We start from the raw sequence: 14,869 nt of genomic DNA on the forward strand, positions 1-14,869 counted from the left end.
CAAAGCCGTAATCAAGACAGTATGGTATTGGCACAAAAACAGATATATAGATCAATGGAATAGAATAGAGAACCCAGAAATGGACCCACAAACATATGGCCAGCTAATGTTCAACAAAGCAGGAAAGAGTATCCAATGGAAACATGTCTCTTTAGCAAATGGTGCTGGGAGAACTGAACAGCAACATGTGGAAGAATGAAACTGGACCACTTTGTTACACTGTACACAAAAATAAATTCAAAATGGATGAAAGACCTAAATATAAGACAAGAAACCATCAAAATCCTAAGGAGAAAACAGGCAACAACCGCTTTGAACTTGGCCACAGCAACTTCTTACTTGACATGTCTCCGAAGGCAAGGGAAGTAAAAGCAAAAATGAATTATTGGGATTTCATCAAGATAAAAAAAGAAGCTTCCGCACAGCAAAGGAAACAGTCAGCAAAACTAAAAGGCAACTGATAGAATGGGAGAAGATATTTGCAAATGACATATCAGATAAAGGGTTAGTATCCAAAATCTATAAAGAACTTATCATACATTAGAAAAAAAAAAGAACTTCTCAAACTCAACATCTGAAAAACCAATAATCCAGTGAAGAAATGGGCAGAAGACATGAAAAGCCACTTTTCCAAAGAAGACCTCCAGATGGCAAACTGACACGTGAAAAGATGCTCAGCATCACTCATTATCAGGGAAACACAAATCAAAACCACACTGAGATACCACCTTATCAGTCAGAATGGCTAAAATTAACAACTCTGGAAACTCTGATGTTGGCGAGGATGTGGAGAAAGGGGCACCCTCTTGCGCTGCTGGTGGGAATGCAAACTGGTGCAGCCACTCTGGAAGAAAGTATGGAGGTTCCTCAAAAAACTAAATAACGAAATTACCCTATGACTCTGCAGTTGCACTCCTAGGAACTTATCCAAAGGATACGAGTGATGATTCGAAGGGTCACATGCCCCCCGATGTTTAAAGCAGTGCTGTCAACAATAGTCAAATTATGGAAAGAGCCCAGATGTCTATCCATTGATGAATGGGTTACGAAGATGTGGTATATATGTATATAATGGAATAGTAGTGATGAAAAAGAATGAAATCTTGCCATTTACAACAACATGGGTGGAACTGGAGGGTATTATGCTAAGCAAAATAAGTCAACCAGAGAGACAGATACCACATGATTTCACTCATATGTGGAATTTGAGAAACTTAACAGATGGTCATAGGGGAAGGATAGGAGAAATAAGATGAAAACAGAGGGGGAGGCAAACCATAAGAGACTCAAATACAGAAAACAAACAGGGTTGATGGGTTGTGGGGGTGCCCATTGGTGACCGGCATTCAGGAGGGCCCTTGCTGGGATGAGCACTGGGTGTCCTGTGGAAGTGATGAATCACTGGATTCTATTCCTGAAGCCAAGACTACACTGTATGTTAAGTAACTTGAGAATTAAAAAAAAAAAAAAAAAAGACTTCTCTCCCTTTTTGTTAACCAGGGTTTCTCAGTGTGAGGAAGGAGGATGCTGACTGTGTTAGTATAGTAAGTCCTAAACATCCCAAAGGCGCTGGTGTTAAAGGTAAGACAGCAAACACTGAGCCCGTAAGCGGCCTGCTGGACTATCCCCGTAGTAGATAGCAAGGGATCGAGAAGTTAAAATAGGACACGTATAGGAGCTGTGAAGGTAGGGGGTCTTAGGGCCAGCCAGTGAAGATACTTTGAGTTACCTGTAACAGAAACCCAAACTGGCTTACGCAGTAAAAGGGTTTAACAGGCTTACTCTTCAGTTCCAGCTGAGGGGCGGGTTCAAGTACCGTTTGCCCAGGACTCTCTGTTTCACCTCGCCCTCCCCTGCACAGTAGTTTTGTCCCGAGGCTGCCACGCGGCGCTCCCTGCTTCCTTTGCGCGTCCAGGGAGGGAAGCCTCCTCCTGACCTTCACTTCAGTTTCCGCAGCCCAGTTGGTCGTCTGCACACCCCTCGCAGACTGAAAGGGCACGGAGTGCCCTGGCTAGCTCAGGTCGTCCCGAGCCCGCCTTCCAGAACCGGGTCCGGGTCGGTCCTGCCCAGGGTCCGGCAGTGCTCCTGAGCCCGGCAGGACCGGCTGCGGCACCGGATGCCGAGTGGGTGGACGCAGACTGTCCGCTGTGGCGCGGGGGCTGTGTTGTTTCGAAGTAGCGTGACCCATTTTACATTTGGAAATCGAGAGGAAGAGAGGCCACAGAGCTTTTGAGAGAATGCATTAGCGAAGCAACTGCTTGTGAGTGTGAGTGGTGTCAGAAGTACCAGAGATTCGGTGCCCGAGCCACACGTCACATGAGGTCCTTCCTCCTCCATGTCCGTGTCTTTTCTTAAGTTTTTATTTTAATTCCAGCAGTTAGCATACAGCGTAATGTTGGTTGCAGGTGTACAATATAGGGATTCAACACTTGCGTACATCACCCAGTGCTTGTCACAAGCGCCTCCTTGATCCCCCATCACCTCGTCCCCCCGTCTCCCCACCCTCCCCTCGGGTAACCAGTAGCGTGTTCTCTGTAGTTAAGAGTGTCTCTTGGTTTGTCTGTCTTTCCCTTTGCTTGTTTTGTTTCTTAAATTCCACATGAGTGAAATCATGTGGTCTGTGTCTTTCTCTGACTGACTTATTTCATTTAGCATCTAGCTCCCGTGCTTTTTTTTCTTGCCTTATTGTGTCATGAATATTTTTTACGTGTCAGTCTCCCCACCTAGACATTGAGTTCCTTGAGGGCAGTTATCATATCTTATCTTTGACGCCTTAGTGCCCATGCCTGGCGTATAGAGGACAAGCAATGAGTGTCCCTTGAATAAAGCGTATGTGGGCTTCTACCTACAACACTGAATTTCAAGAACAGTACAGACCAGGGTCTCTTTTTAAAAGGGTGTTGGGGGTACTCAGTCAGTTAAATGTCCAGCTCTTGATTTCAACTCAGGTCATGATCTCATGGTTTGTGAGATCGAGCCCCACATGCTGACATCACGGAGCCTGCTTGGGAATCTCTGTCCCTCCCTGTCTGTCCGCCCCTCCCCTGCTCATGCACATGCGCGCGCGCTCTCTCTCTCTCTCTCTCTCTCTCTCTCTCTCTCTCAAAATAAACATTTAAAAAAAAATAAAAGGGTGTTAAGGACTTGTATGGCTGTATTTTTCTGTATGTAAATGGAAGAGTCTAGTAGATATGGAAAAAATTCTGTGATTTCTTCCCACAAAGGTTAAAATAAGGAACTTCAGCCCTTTCAGTACATAATTTGAGAAAATAATAAGATATATATTTGTTTCATTTGCCCATTTCTTGGAAGATAGAAATTTCTGGTTTTCAGTAGATGGAGAGGTTTTACTTCTCATCTATGTTGCAAAACTAAAATGCAGAATGATGTAAAGGCTGTTGTTTCACTTTTTACAGCAGTAGAAAATGAAACAAGATTTATACATGTTTGCAACTTACTAGATACGAAAGCTGTAGGTTTATATAATTACTGGTATATTTGTCCCATAATTCTTTCTCGAGTCCCTACTGTGTGCCAGAAGCACAAATACAAAGTAGTCCCTGCCATCAAAGAATTTGCAAGACTGGAGGCAACAAAAACAGAAACTATCAAATGCACAAGGGCTGTCGTGGAAGCGTGTGCCGTGATTGTTCCTGTGATGAACTCACTGTCAGAACTTCTTTCTTTTGTAATAATTAGTAGTCTTGTTTTCATATTTGAATTGTTATCAGTTTATAAGTTTACCATATTTGTAGGCTCATGAGCTGTCGATCTTTGAAGTAGGATGTTTTATCACTTCTATAAAATGGTATATTCTGTTTAGGTTTAGTGAAAAAAAATTTACTGTATGAACAGTGGATTTTACCTTTGTTATAGGTATATAAGCTTTTGAAATGGTGACTAATGGAAGAGAAAAGGTGTTATCTTTATGATTCAGAATGATGGCTTTTAGGTAACTTCCCTCACTGTCTAGGGGCAGAATTCCCAGAGTTACTGTCAACATTGAAATTTCAAGTTTTTTTTTCCGTCCCTCGAGCTCAAGATGCCACTAAAGATGGTGGTAAAGAGAAACGAGAGGAAGGATTTATTATCATCTGCGTCTTTCGTCACAGGACCGGATTATGTTCTTTTCTCTTATTTTCTGTCCCTTAGGATGCTGTAGAAAGAATTATCTTATTGGATGGTATCTTCTGGTCTTTCAAGTTCCAGGATCATGTGATATTTTGGGGGTAAACATGAGCTTAGGACGTTAATCACAGGTCGGAGTCACCTCGAATTCGTAGTGGCTGAATAGTTTACACCTGGCTACCGAGGCAGCAGGATGAACTGTGAAGCATCTCAGTGAAAAACAGAAATGTTTTTTCTAATTGATTTTTTATAATAGGTGAACACTGTCCTGAAACTAACCTCGATGTTCTGGTTACTATATATGGCCCTAACAGGGCCAAGATTATTTGGGCACTAAGGAACTCGTGGTTTCTAGTACCTGGGACAAAATTCTCCTGATTCTCACAAATGTTAACGTTTTAAGAATTGTTTTTTATACTTTTCATGAACTCAAAATTCACTGCAGAGTGTGGTAGAGGGAGAAGGAGAAAGGAACTGAATCTTTTTTCACCTTTCTTTTCTTTTTTTTTTTTTTTTTAAATGTTTAAGGCGATCGTCAAATGCTTAGAAGATCGGGGGTTTTTCATTTTACTTACCTCATCAGCCTTAACGTCAGAAACAAGTAAGGACAGCTTTTTTAAAAAAACTACTTTTCAGTGTGTCTACTTTTGTTTTATAAGATCAGCAGCCTTAACTTTTCTTACGATTTTCATCCTGTGTAGATTTTGCAGATGAGCGGGTGTGCCTCCACGGGTTACACTTATTCCATTCGTCCCCTCCAGCAGGTAAGGGCACAGTGACTTCCGTTCGCAGCGTCTGTGTGGCGTTGGTCTGTCCTCACGTTAACCCTTCAGCTGCACTAGACCCTGGTAACTGTTTGCTCCTCTTAAATAACACTTCTTCCAGCTCCCCGGGTGATCCCGCTATCCGCTTAGCACACTTCTTTCCTCTGAGCTTCACGTGCACATAGTCACCTGCCTGTGGACAGTTTCACTGACATGTCTCAGGTGTCCCTCAAGTTCAGCATGCCCCAGACGCACTCCTGTGTCAGCACACAGCACTAGCTAGGAGACACTGTCCCGGTCGTCTGCCTGGAAACCTTCACAGACGTGGCTGTCTCTGTGAGGACTGCTTATTTCCTTCCCCTTTGTCAGGTGAAGTTGACCCCTATAAGGACCAAGAGTTGGCTTGTGGGGGCAAAAAAATTAACATTTACGGTATGTAAATAGACGTACAGTGTATTCGCAATATTAAAATTTCAGAGGACGATTAGGAAACAAAATCTAAAGAGGCTCTTGGGTGGGAGAGAGGAGGAATAAAATCAGGAGAAGCTCCGCCTGAGCCTGTCACTCAGGTCTGTCAGGTGTCCGCTTAATGGCCCGTTACTGATTCTTGTCACCACTGTCCCCTCAGTGAGGACTTCTGGCTTAGGAGCGGTACCATTTCAGTATTTCTTCACATAATTGTTTAATGCCTGCCTTTCTTTATTTTTTTTTTATTTATTTTTTAATTTACATCCAAGTTAGTTGGCATGTAGTGCAACAGTGATTTCAGGAGTAGATTCCTTAATGCCTCTTACCCATGTAGCCCATCCCCCCTCGCATACCCCCTCCAGCAACCCTGTTTGTTCTCTATCTATATATATATATATTTTTTTTTTTTTAACGTTTATTTTTGGGACAGAGAGAGAGCATGAATGGGGGAGGGGCAGAGAGAGAGGGAGACACAGAATCGGAAACAGGCTCCAGGCTCTGAGCCATCAGCCCAGAGCCTGACGCGGGGCTCGAACTCACGGACTGCGAGATCATGACCTGGCTGAAGTCGGACGCTTAACCGACTGCGCCACCCAGGCGCCCCTCTATCTATATTTTAAGAGTCTCTTCTGTTTTGTCCCCCTCCCTGCTTTCGTATTATTTTTGCTTCCCTTCCCTTATGTTCACCTGTTTTATATCTTCAATTCCTCATATGAGTGAAGTCATATGACATTTGTCTTTCTCTAATTTCACTTAGCATAATACCCTCTAGTTCCTTCCACGTAGTTGTAAATGGCAAGATTTCATTCTTTTTGATTGCCAAGTAATACTCCATTGTATGTATGTACCACATCATTATTCATTCATCCATCGATGGACATTTGGGCTGTTTCCATACTTAGACTGTTGTTGATAGTACTGCTATAAACATTGTGCCCCTTTGAAACAGCACACTTGTATCCCTTGGATAAATACCTAGTAGTGCAGTTTCTGCGTCGTAGAGTGGTTCTATTTTTAATTTTTTGAGGAAACTCCATACTGTTTTCCAGAGTGGCTGCACCAGTTTGCATTCCCACCAGCAGTGCCAAAGAGATCCTCTTTCTCCACATCCCTGCCAACCTCTGTCATTGCCTGAGTTGTTAATGTTAGCCATTCTGACAGGTGTAAGGTGATATCTCATTGTGGTTTTGATTTTAATTTCCCTGACGATGAGTGATGTTGAGCATTTTTTCATGTGCCTGTTAGCCATCTGGATGTCTGCTTTGGAGAAGTGTCTATTCATGTCTTTTGCCCATTTCTTCACTGGATTATTTGTTTTTTGGGGGTTGAGTTTGGTAAGTTCTTTTTAGATTTTAGATACTAACCCTTTATCTGATATGTCATTTGCAAATATCTTCTCCCATTCTGTCGGTTGCCTTTTAGTTTTGCTGATTGTTTCCTTCGCTGTGCAGCTTTTTATTTGATGAGGTCCCAGTAGTTCATTTTTGCTTTTGTTTCCCTTGCCTCCAGAGATGTGTTGAGTAAGAATTTGCTGCAGCCGAGGTCAAAGAGGTTTTTGCCTGCTTTCTCCTCTAGGATTTTAATGGCTTTCTGTCTTACGTTTAGGTCTTTCATCCATTTTGAGTTTATTTTTGTGTATGGTGTAAGAAAGTGGTCCAGATTCATTTCTATGCATGTCACTGTCCAGTTTTCCCAGCACCATTTGCTGAAGAGACTGTCTTTATTCCATTGGATACTCTTTCCTGCTTTGTCAAAGATTAGTTGGCCATATGTTTATGGGTCCATTTCTGGGCTCTCTATTCTTTTCCATTGATCTGAATGTCTGTTTTTGTGCCAGTACCATACTGTCTTAATGATTACAGCTTTGTAATACTGCTTGAAGTCCAGGATTGTGATGCCTCTACCTTTGGTTTTCTTTTTCAAGATTGCTTTGGCTATTCGGGGTCTTTTCTGGTTCCATACAAATGTCAGGATTGTTTGTTCTAGCTCTGTGCAGAATGCTGATGGTATTTTGATAGGGATTGCCTGCCTTTTCTTTATTTTATTGTATTCCTATCATCTACTAGTGCCAGGCATCTGAAAAGTAACAAATGTTGGGGGACCTGGCTGGCTCAGTTGGATTAGTGTGCGACTCTCGATCTCAGGGTTGTGAGTTCGAGCCCCACGTTGGGTAGAAGTTACTTAAAAGTAGGGGCACCTGGGTGGCCCAGTCGGTGAAGTGTCTGACTCTTGGTTTTGGCTCAGGTCATGATCTCATGGTTTCGTGGGTTTAAGCCCCACATCAGGCTCTGTGCTGGCAGCATGGAGCCTGCTTGGGATTCTCTGTCTACCTCTCCCCACTTGCTCTCTTTCAAAAAAAACCCAAAAAACTTAAAAATAAATAGGGGCACCTGGGTGGCTCAGTCAGCTAAGCATCTGACTCTTGATTTCAACTTAGGTCATGATCCTATTAGGGTCATGGGACCAAGCCACATCAGGCTCCGCACTGGGCAATTTGCTGAACAAATAATGAAAGTAAATGAGTCCTTTCTTTTTGTCATATGAGGATATTTCCCTCATAACTTATACTCACACTGTGTATCTTTAAACATAAAATTATATGTAGCATTTATAAAACTACAACCAATATAAACATGTTTTTAAAGTTGATTTTTAAAAACTATTCAGTTACTGGGGTGCCTGGGTGGCTTAGTCGGTTAAGCATCTGACTCTTGATTTTGGCTCATGTCATGATCTCCCATTTTGTGAGTTTGAGCCCTGAATCAGGCTCTGTGCTAACAGCATGGAGCCTGCTTGGGATTCTCTTTCTCCTTCCCTCCCTCCCCCCCCCCCACCCTTCCTTCTCAAAATAAATAAACTTTAAAAAAAATTAAAAATGTTTTATTTATTTTTATTTTATTTTTTTAATGTTTTTTTTTTTTTTATTTTTGAGACAGAGACAGAGCATGAGCAGGGGAGGGGAAGAGAGAGAGGGAGACACAGAATCTGAAGCAGGCTCCAGGCTCTGAGCTGTCAGCACAGAGCCCGACACAGGGCTCAAACTCACAGACCGTGAGATCATGACCTGAGCCGAAGGCGGACGCTCAACCGACTGAGCCACCCAGGCGCCCCAAAATATGTTTTAAAAAAATTGTATTCAGTCACTGAAAGCAGAGAACTGCACTATGTTGGGCATCACTATGGCCAAAGCAAGACATACTGGTTATGAGAACATAATGGCAATAAGTGTTGGCACTTTTCAGACCTTTGCTCTGTCAGGCATCATGCTGTGTGACTGACAGCAGCCCTTACCTTACTGCTTATGGTGACAGCTCAGAGGTGACGGACTGAGACCTGAATTCGCCCAGGGTCAAATAGCTGATTCCTGAGCTGCCTTCCAGCCCCTACCCCAGACTGCCTCACTCTTCTGTGATAACTTGGGCTTAAGCCTTATTTTTATTTGTGTGTGTGTGTGTGTGTGTGTGTGTGTGTATGTGTGTATGTTTTCCAGCCTTATTATTAAACGTACTTCAGCTTTAACGGAGAAACACTGGTGTGTGTGCCATTCACAGTTGAGCAGCACAGGGCCCATATGTGAGGAAACAGTGAGGATACATGACCACGTTCAGATCCTCCACTGGGTCATTGAGACATTTTCTACTTAGGCACATCCGGAAGCTCAGAACTCTGATTATTTTAAATTGGTACTTTGCTTAGCAGACTTTAAAAGTTCCTTGTCATAGATTTTATGATAGTTTATTACAAATCCTTCTGTTTCTGCCTTTCTACATTCTTGAGATAATGAAGTTGTCTAGAAAAATACTACATGGTTGTGAACTATTAGTGCTATATCACAACTTTTTAATATTTTTCCTTGTTACTTTTTATATGATGAACCACTTGAAGGGAATTTTTATTTTAATGTCTACCCACATTTTCCTATTTATCCATATTTGCTGTTCTTTTTCCATTTCCTAATACTTGCTCAAGGGCAAATGTATTCATCTAGGACTAACGTGGCATTTCTTAATTCTGCAGTTACTTTTTCTTTAAAAAGAGTGGTATGATTTGTACTTCAGTTTAGTAGCACTAGAGGCCTTTATTATCTGTGGGGTTTTATTTAAGAGTTACTCTTAATGATGTAACTCTAACTTTTCTAGGACTTTATTTCCCACATCTTAGTGACCTGACCTTTTCCCTTTTTTTCCCTAGTACTGTTTTCCTATAGATGGTTGACTTGCTGAAAAATTAGCATTTCAGTCAAAGAGGGAGTGGAACACAAGAGTAGTTGGTTTAGTTACTTAATTTTCTAAAAAAGTTTATGTCATTTGACTAAGAAGGGGGAGAAATCAACACCAGTAGTTAACCATGAGATTTGGGGGGTTACTTCCTTTCTGCAGGTCAGTTGGTTTGCATTGTAACTTAAAAGAATTTGAATGAATTAAATAAGATGCAGATAAAAGAAGACCTATTTTGAAAGCAGGAAATGAGCATTAAAAAGTAAACGCAGGGGTGCCTGGGTGTCTCAGTGGGTTAAGCTTCCGACTCTTGATTTCATCTCAGGTCATGATCTCATAGTTCATGGGATCAAGCCCCACATCGGGCTCTTGCTCTGACAGCATAGAGCCTGCTTGGGATTCATTCTGTCTGTCTGTCTGTCTGTCTCTCTCTCTCTCTCTTTCTCTCTCTCTCTTTCTCCCCCCCCCCCCACCCCACCCCCCTGTGCTCATGCTATGTGTCTCTCTCTTTCAAAATAAACATTTTTTTTAAGAAGTGTGGAAAGCAAATCCATGATGGCACTTGAGCACACGCTGGGGTCCTAGTCAGATGGAGTGGAGCTGGAGGCAGGTCTGCCTTCTTCTAACCTAGTGATTGCATTTGAATGATTTTTTTTGGTGTGTGTGTGTGGGTGTGTGTGTTTCCATATATATGGAGAGAGAGCTATTCATTAAATGTACCCAGAGGTCCTCTATTAATTGTGAGTTAGATTACTATTTGAAACACTTTCATATTTAACCATCCCATAATTTTATAATCTAAAGCATTTTCTTCCTGCATGTTTTTGTAAAAAAAAAAAAAGGACTTCAGGTTTTAATGTATGTATGTATGTTTTAGGGCTGAAAGAATTGAAAGTTGAAGATGACATCTCATCAAAGGTAACACCTGTTTTACCTGCCCTTAATTGTGCCCTTCTGGAAGCAAAGAAATCATTTACTGAAGAGGGAATCTGTCCAAACACGTTAGTAAAGCGTAGTTTCCAAGAACTGTACAAGGTGGACAAAAGTCCCTCATTGACTGCTGCTTCTCAGGATGGAATTAAAGAGACTGCGTTCTTCGGCCAACTGTCCAATGGCTTTGACTTGGCTCCTCCAGCAGAAAAGTGCCCTTTACAGTCATTCACTCAGTTGAAGTCTTATTTTTCAGATCCTACTGGGTACATTTTGGAAGTGTCTACCGCGTTAGATTTATTAGCAGAGCGTCCTCAGTCCCCTTGTATCTCAGATGGGATTTGCGATGCTGGATTTTCTTTAGTTATGACTCCAGATCCTGAATTTTTGGAGTCAGAGGCAGAAGTAAGAAAAGAAACTGAAACCGAAAAGAATCCCGAAGACATGTCGAAAGCAAGGCAGGGAGCTGTGATCTCGCTAAACCCAGCCTTAGGTCGGAGAGTCCAGCCCAAGAGGAAGGCAAGCGTGCCGCCCGCCGTGCAGAGTAAACGGGTGAACTTGTGCCGTCCCTTCCCCAAGAGGGCTGCCACTGCGGGCAAGGGTTCCGACTGTCCCACGACGCTCAAATTAGTTAAAGGACCGTTTCCTCAGAAAAGAAAAAGAGGTAAGCACGATTTCTGTGGATTACTAACGGCGCAGTTAAAAGTAACTGTGGTTCTCTGACACTGTTCCTGTCTGATCGTTGTGCACTGAGCTGGGCGGTTGCAGAACTGTGTTAGAGATGCCAACATTTCCCTCTGGGTGATTGTCTACGGGCTGAAGTTTGAGAAGCACTGATCTAGATAACAGGTGAAAATCAAGAAATGGGGAAAACTAAGGCATTTCAAAAGCCCACCCACCAAAGACTACATTTGATTTGTAAAATGGCTCAACCGTCACTCAGTCGCTTAAACACACACCATTCTGGGCAACGATTATTTCGTTTCTGAGCTGTCCTCGGACAATTAAGGGTGGAAGAAGAGGATCTTCTAAAATCAGGCTCACCAGTAGCAGCAAAAAGTGGTAGCGGAGAGTCTGAACATGTAGAAAGAGAGAATGAAATGCCTGGATTTTCCGAACCTGAAACAGTCTGGCCCAGAATTTCCCTTCCTTTGTGTGTATCAGAGATTGAAAAATAGTCACCTGGAACTTACGTAAACCTGTTGAAACAATGGCCAGTGGCCTGGAGACACCTATTGGAACAGTTCTACAAATGGCTTTGTTGACCCCGAAAATCGAACCAGAGTGTCAGGCCAGTTAGTGTATAGTCAGATGCACTTTACCAAGCCTAGTACAGCAGACAATGTGATTTTGGCTCGGGGTCATCCTAGATTCCATGTAGTGGATTTTGCTTAGAAGTAGGCAACCATATGCCCTGGGCCCCATTAGGGAACCGGAGGACCCCTCAGGGGTTTACCTGTCGTCTCTGGCTACTTCACACGGTGCCGGCAGAGGTGGGCAGCTGTGCCTTAGACCGTATGGCCTTCAAAGCTGGAAATACGTCCTGCCAGCCTGTCTCAGAAAACGTTTGCTAAGCCCATCTGTAGTGTTTTGAGTTTAGAAATTGTGGGGCTTAAAGAGGAAAACATCAAGGATCTGCAGATCATCAGGATTCTAGATAGTTATTTGTGGCTTAGTATAGTTTGGGAGATGGGGTGCGTGTGCTCACGTGTACATTCAGAGGCTGATGGGAAGTAGGGCAGTAGGAAGCAGCAAAATTCGACTGCACCGCTCCTCACAAGTACATTCCAGGCCAGCCGTGTTGAGTTTCTACTATATATGAACCAGTTTACTTCAAGGTATTAAATAAATTATCTACAGTTCAACATTCACTGTTTCTCAAATGTTTTTACTTTCCTCCACTATAAGAAATATGTTTTATATTACAGTCCGGTGCGCACAAATTCATGCATGACTGAAACAAATTTCAAAAAACATTTACCCTGCCTCTGCGTAATGCAGTCTGGTTCTTTCTGTTCTGTTTCCTTTAAGAAAGGATCCTGATTGCAGCCCATTAAATTTATTTTACAGCCCACCAGTGGGTGGTGCATACAGGTTTGAGAAACATGGCACTGAGTGAGGCAGAGGAGCAGGGCAGTCCCCTGTAGGGTCACCTTGCTTCGTGTTTGTTTCCCTCCCAGGACCCGGGTTGTGCGGGGTCTCCCTGCCTGTGCACGTCCTCGGAACCTCCCCCAGGTCTTGGTCCTCTCTTATTCTTGTCTGAATTTAGTCTGAACTGTTTTCCTGCTTCAGTTATATTTTGCCTTTCTTTGTGCTAAAAATTTTAGAAAATAACTAGAGTAGAATGAGAAGTATTCTTCAAAGAAAAACAAAACCGAATGTTGCTCTGTTACTTGCAATAGTTTAGGAGGGAGGAACAGCATTAGACCCAGGGAGACGTCGTACACCAAGAGATGGGAACGTTTTTTTTAAAAGCCACTCCTTTCTTTAACCTCCAAGAGAATGAAATGAAACTGGTCTCTTTTCTACATTTTACTAACAGCGATCATGATTTCTTAAACCAGTGTCGTGTTTCCTGTTCTCAATTAGAAATACAGTTGACCTTCAAACGATGTAGGCATCAGGGGCACTGACCTCCCACCTCCTGCAATAGAAAATCTCTAACTTTTGATTCCCCAGACTTAACTACTGATAGCCTCCCATTGACCAGAAGCCTTACTGATAACACAAATCATTGATTGACATGTACTTTGTACATTGTATGTATCATACCCTATATTTTTACAATCATGTAAGCTAGAAAAAAGTTATTAAAGTCATAAGGAAGAGAATACACTCACGGTAGTGTACTTACATTTAGTGGAAAAAAATCCATTCAAACCAACATTCAAGGACCAACTGTAGTGTTTTCTGTATAATGTAGTTTTAAAATATCTGCGAACTCAACGCGTGATATTTTTATTGGTATCTTTGGGACTAGTTTTTTGGTTTGACAACTGAAAGTATGAAAAGTCAGTGGGAAGGGACGTTTTCAAAGGGAACATTTATTAACTTTTTTTTTGTTTAACTCTTCAAAGGTTGAAACACTTTCTGTTGTGTTAGCAAGTGGTCCTCAGGTTTTCTCCTTACTTGCCTCCACCGGTAGCTGTTCCCTTCGGTGTGCGAAGCAAAGCTGAGCATTTTGTAAGAGAGAGGAGCAAGTGTCAGAGACTTGTAGGAGGTTAAATCAGGCGAAGGCTTCTTCAGTGGACCTTCCTCTGTCTTTTCTGAAAAGACGATTTTTCCGGTGACGTTAAGACGTGGATATTTGGGAGCAGTCCGGTGAAATCTGTAAGGTGGCTCTGTGTGTCTAGTCTCTTCTCTGCAGTCTGGTTACGGTTTCACCTACCTCGCCTCGCGGTGGCTGTGTTGCTTTCCCGCAAATTCTCCATTCCCCAGGGCTGTGAACCACCGTCTTCAGCCTTACCTGCCACAGCAGTCAGGAAAGATTATGGAGATTTTTTTTCTTTTAAAGTCATGCCGTGTTTTTTATAAAGTTAGGACTCTAGCAGTTTTCTTCTTCACCTGACAGGGCTATCGTCTGACGCTTAGAAAGTTCGTGTTTTTACATTGTATATGAGAGCTTTGGACTTCTGCTTTGTTTAAAAGAAAATCTTTATTAGAATACCCTGAAGTTTGTATTTCCTTCCCTATTGCTAAAGTTACCTCTCCGAAAACCAAAGCAAAGAAAAAGCTATTGCTGATAAGTATCTGAGCCCCCTACCCCTTAAAACACGGTGTGTTTTCTACATAAGGTGCTGAAGTGCTGACTGCACAGTTTGTACAGACAACCAAATTGGATAGGAAAAACCAAGAAGCTCCCATTTCTAAAGATGTTCCAGTGGCAACGAGTGCTAAAAGGGCAAGGAAACAAGAGAACTCTCCAGTCAAAACTGTTCCAAGGGCTAAGCCACCCGTGAAGAAATCTCCACAAAAACAGAGGGTAAATATAGTAAGAGGCAATCAGAATCCCAGACTCAAAAAGCAGCCACAACCTGGTAAGAAATACTCTTCCTGTGAATTTAAACACCGCAATACAGACTAACTGAGATTGCAAGAGAGTGTATTGGAATAATCTAAGAACGGTTGAGGTTTACCAACCGTTCCTGCTGTCCCCCTTCGCTCCCACACCGACAGGACTAAGTAGGTCGGGTTCCTGTCGTAAACACATCCGTGAGGTGCAGATTCTTGCCTTCACACAATAGAGCCTCCCTGTTAGTTTGCACAAAGCCTCAGCGTGACCGTCTGCAAGAGTGTACGTGGAAAGGAGCTTTTTTATAACTAAATGCACAGGCACGTAGTCTCTGGCTGTATTTTTCTGGG

At 42.6% G+C, this 14,869-nt stretch overlaps 1 protein-coding gene across 2 annotated transcripts in view; it reads left to right on the forward strand.

The window, feature by feature from the left end:
• The window catches only part of TASOR2 (transcription activation suppressor family member 2), an 80,593-nt gene that overhangs the window by 40,910 nt on the left and 24,814 nt on the right, over positions 1 to 14,869 (forward strand). The window contains exons 12-15 of one of the 2 annotated variants that reach the window (XM_047066631.1): positions 4,657 to 4,729; positions 4,830 to 4,892; positions 10,455 to 11,171; positions 14,302 to 14,544. In XM_047066631.1, coding sequence (XP_046922587.1) covers positions 4,657 to 4,729; positions 4,830 to 4,892; positions 10,455 to 11,171; positions 14,302 to 14,544 — 1,096 coding nt within the window. The remainder of the gene's footprint in view (positions 1 to 4,656; positions 4,730 to 4,829; positions 4,893 to 10,454; positions 11,172 to 14,301; positions 14,545 to 14,869) is intronic. The other variant, XM_047066632.1, reaches the window with a different exon arrangement.

Source organism: Lynx rufus, unplaced genomic scaffold, assembly GCF_022079265.1.
Source record: "Lynx rufus isolate CCGP_SWC_20201006 ecotype Redwood Valley unplaced genomic scaffold, mLynRuf1.p SCAF_7, whole genome shotgun sequence".
NCBI lineage: Eukaryota > Metazoa > Chordata > Mammalia > Carnivora > Felidae > Lynx > Lynx rufus.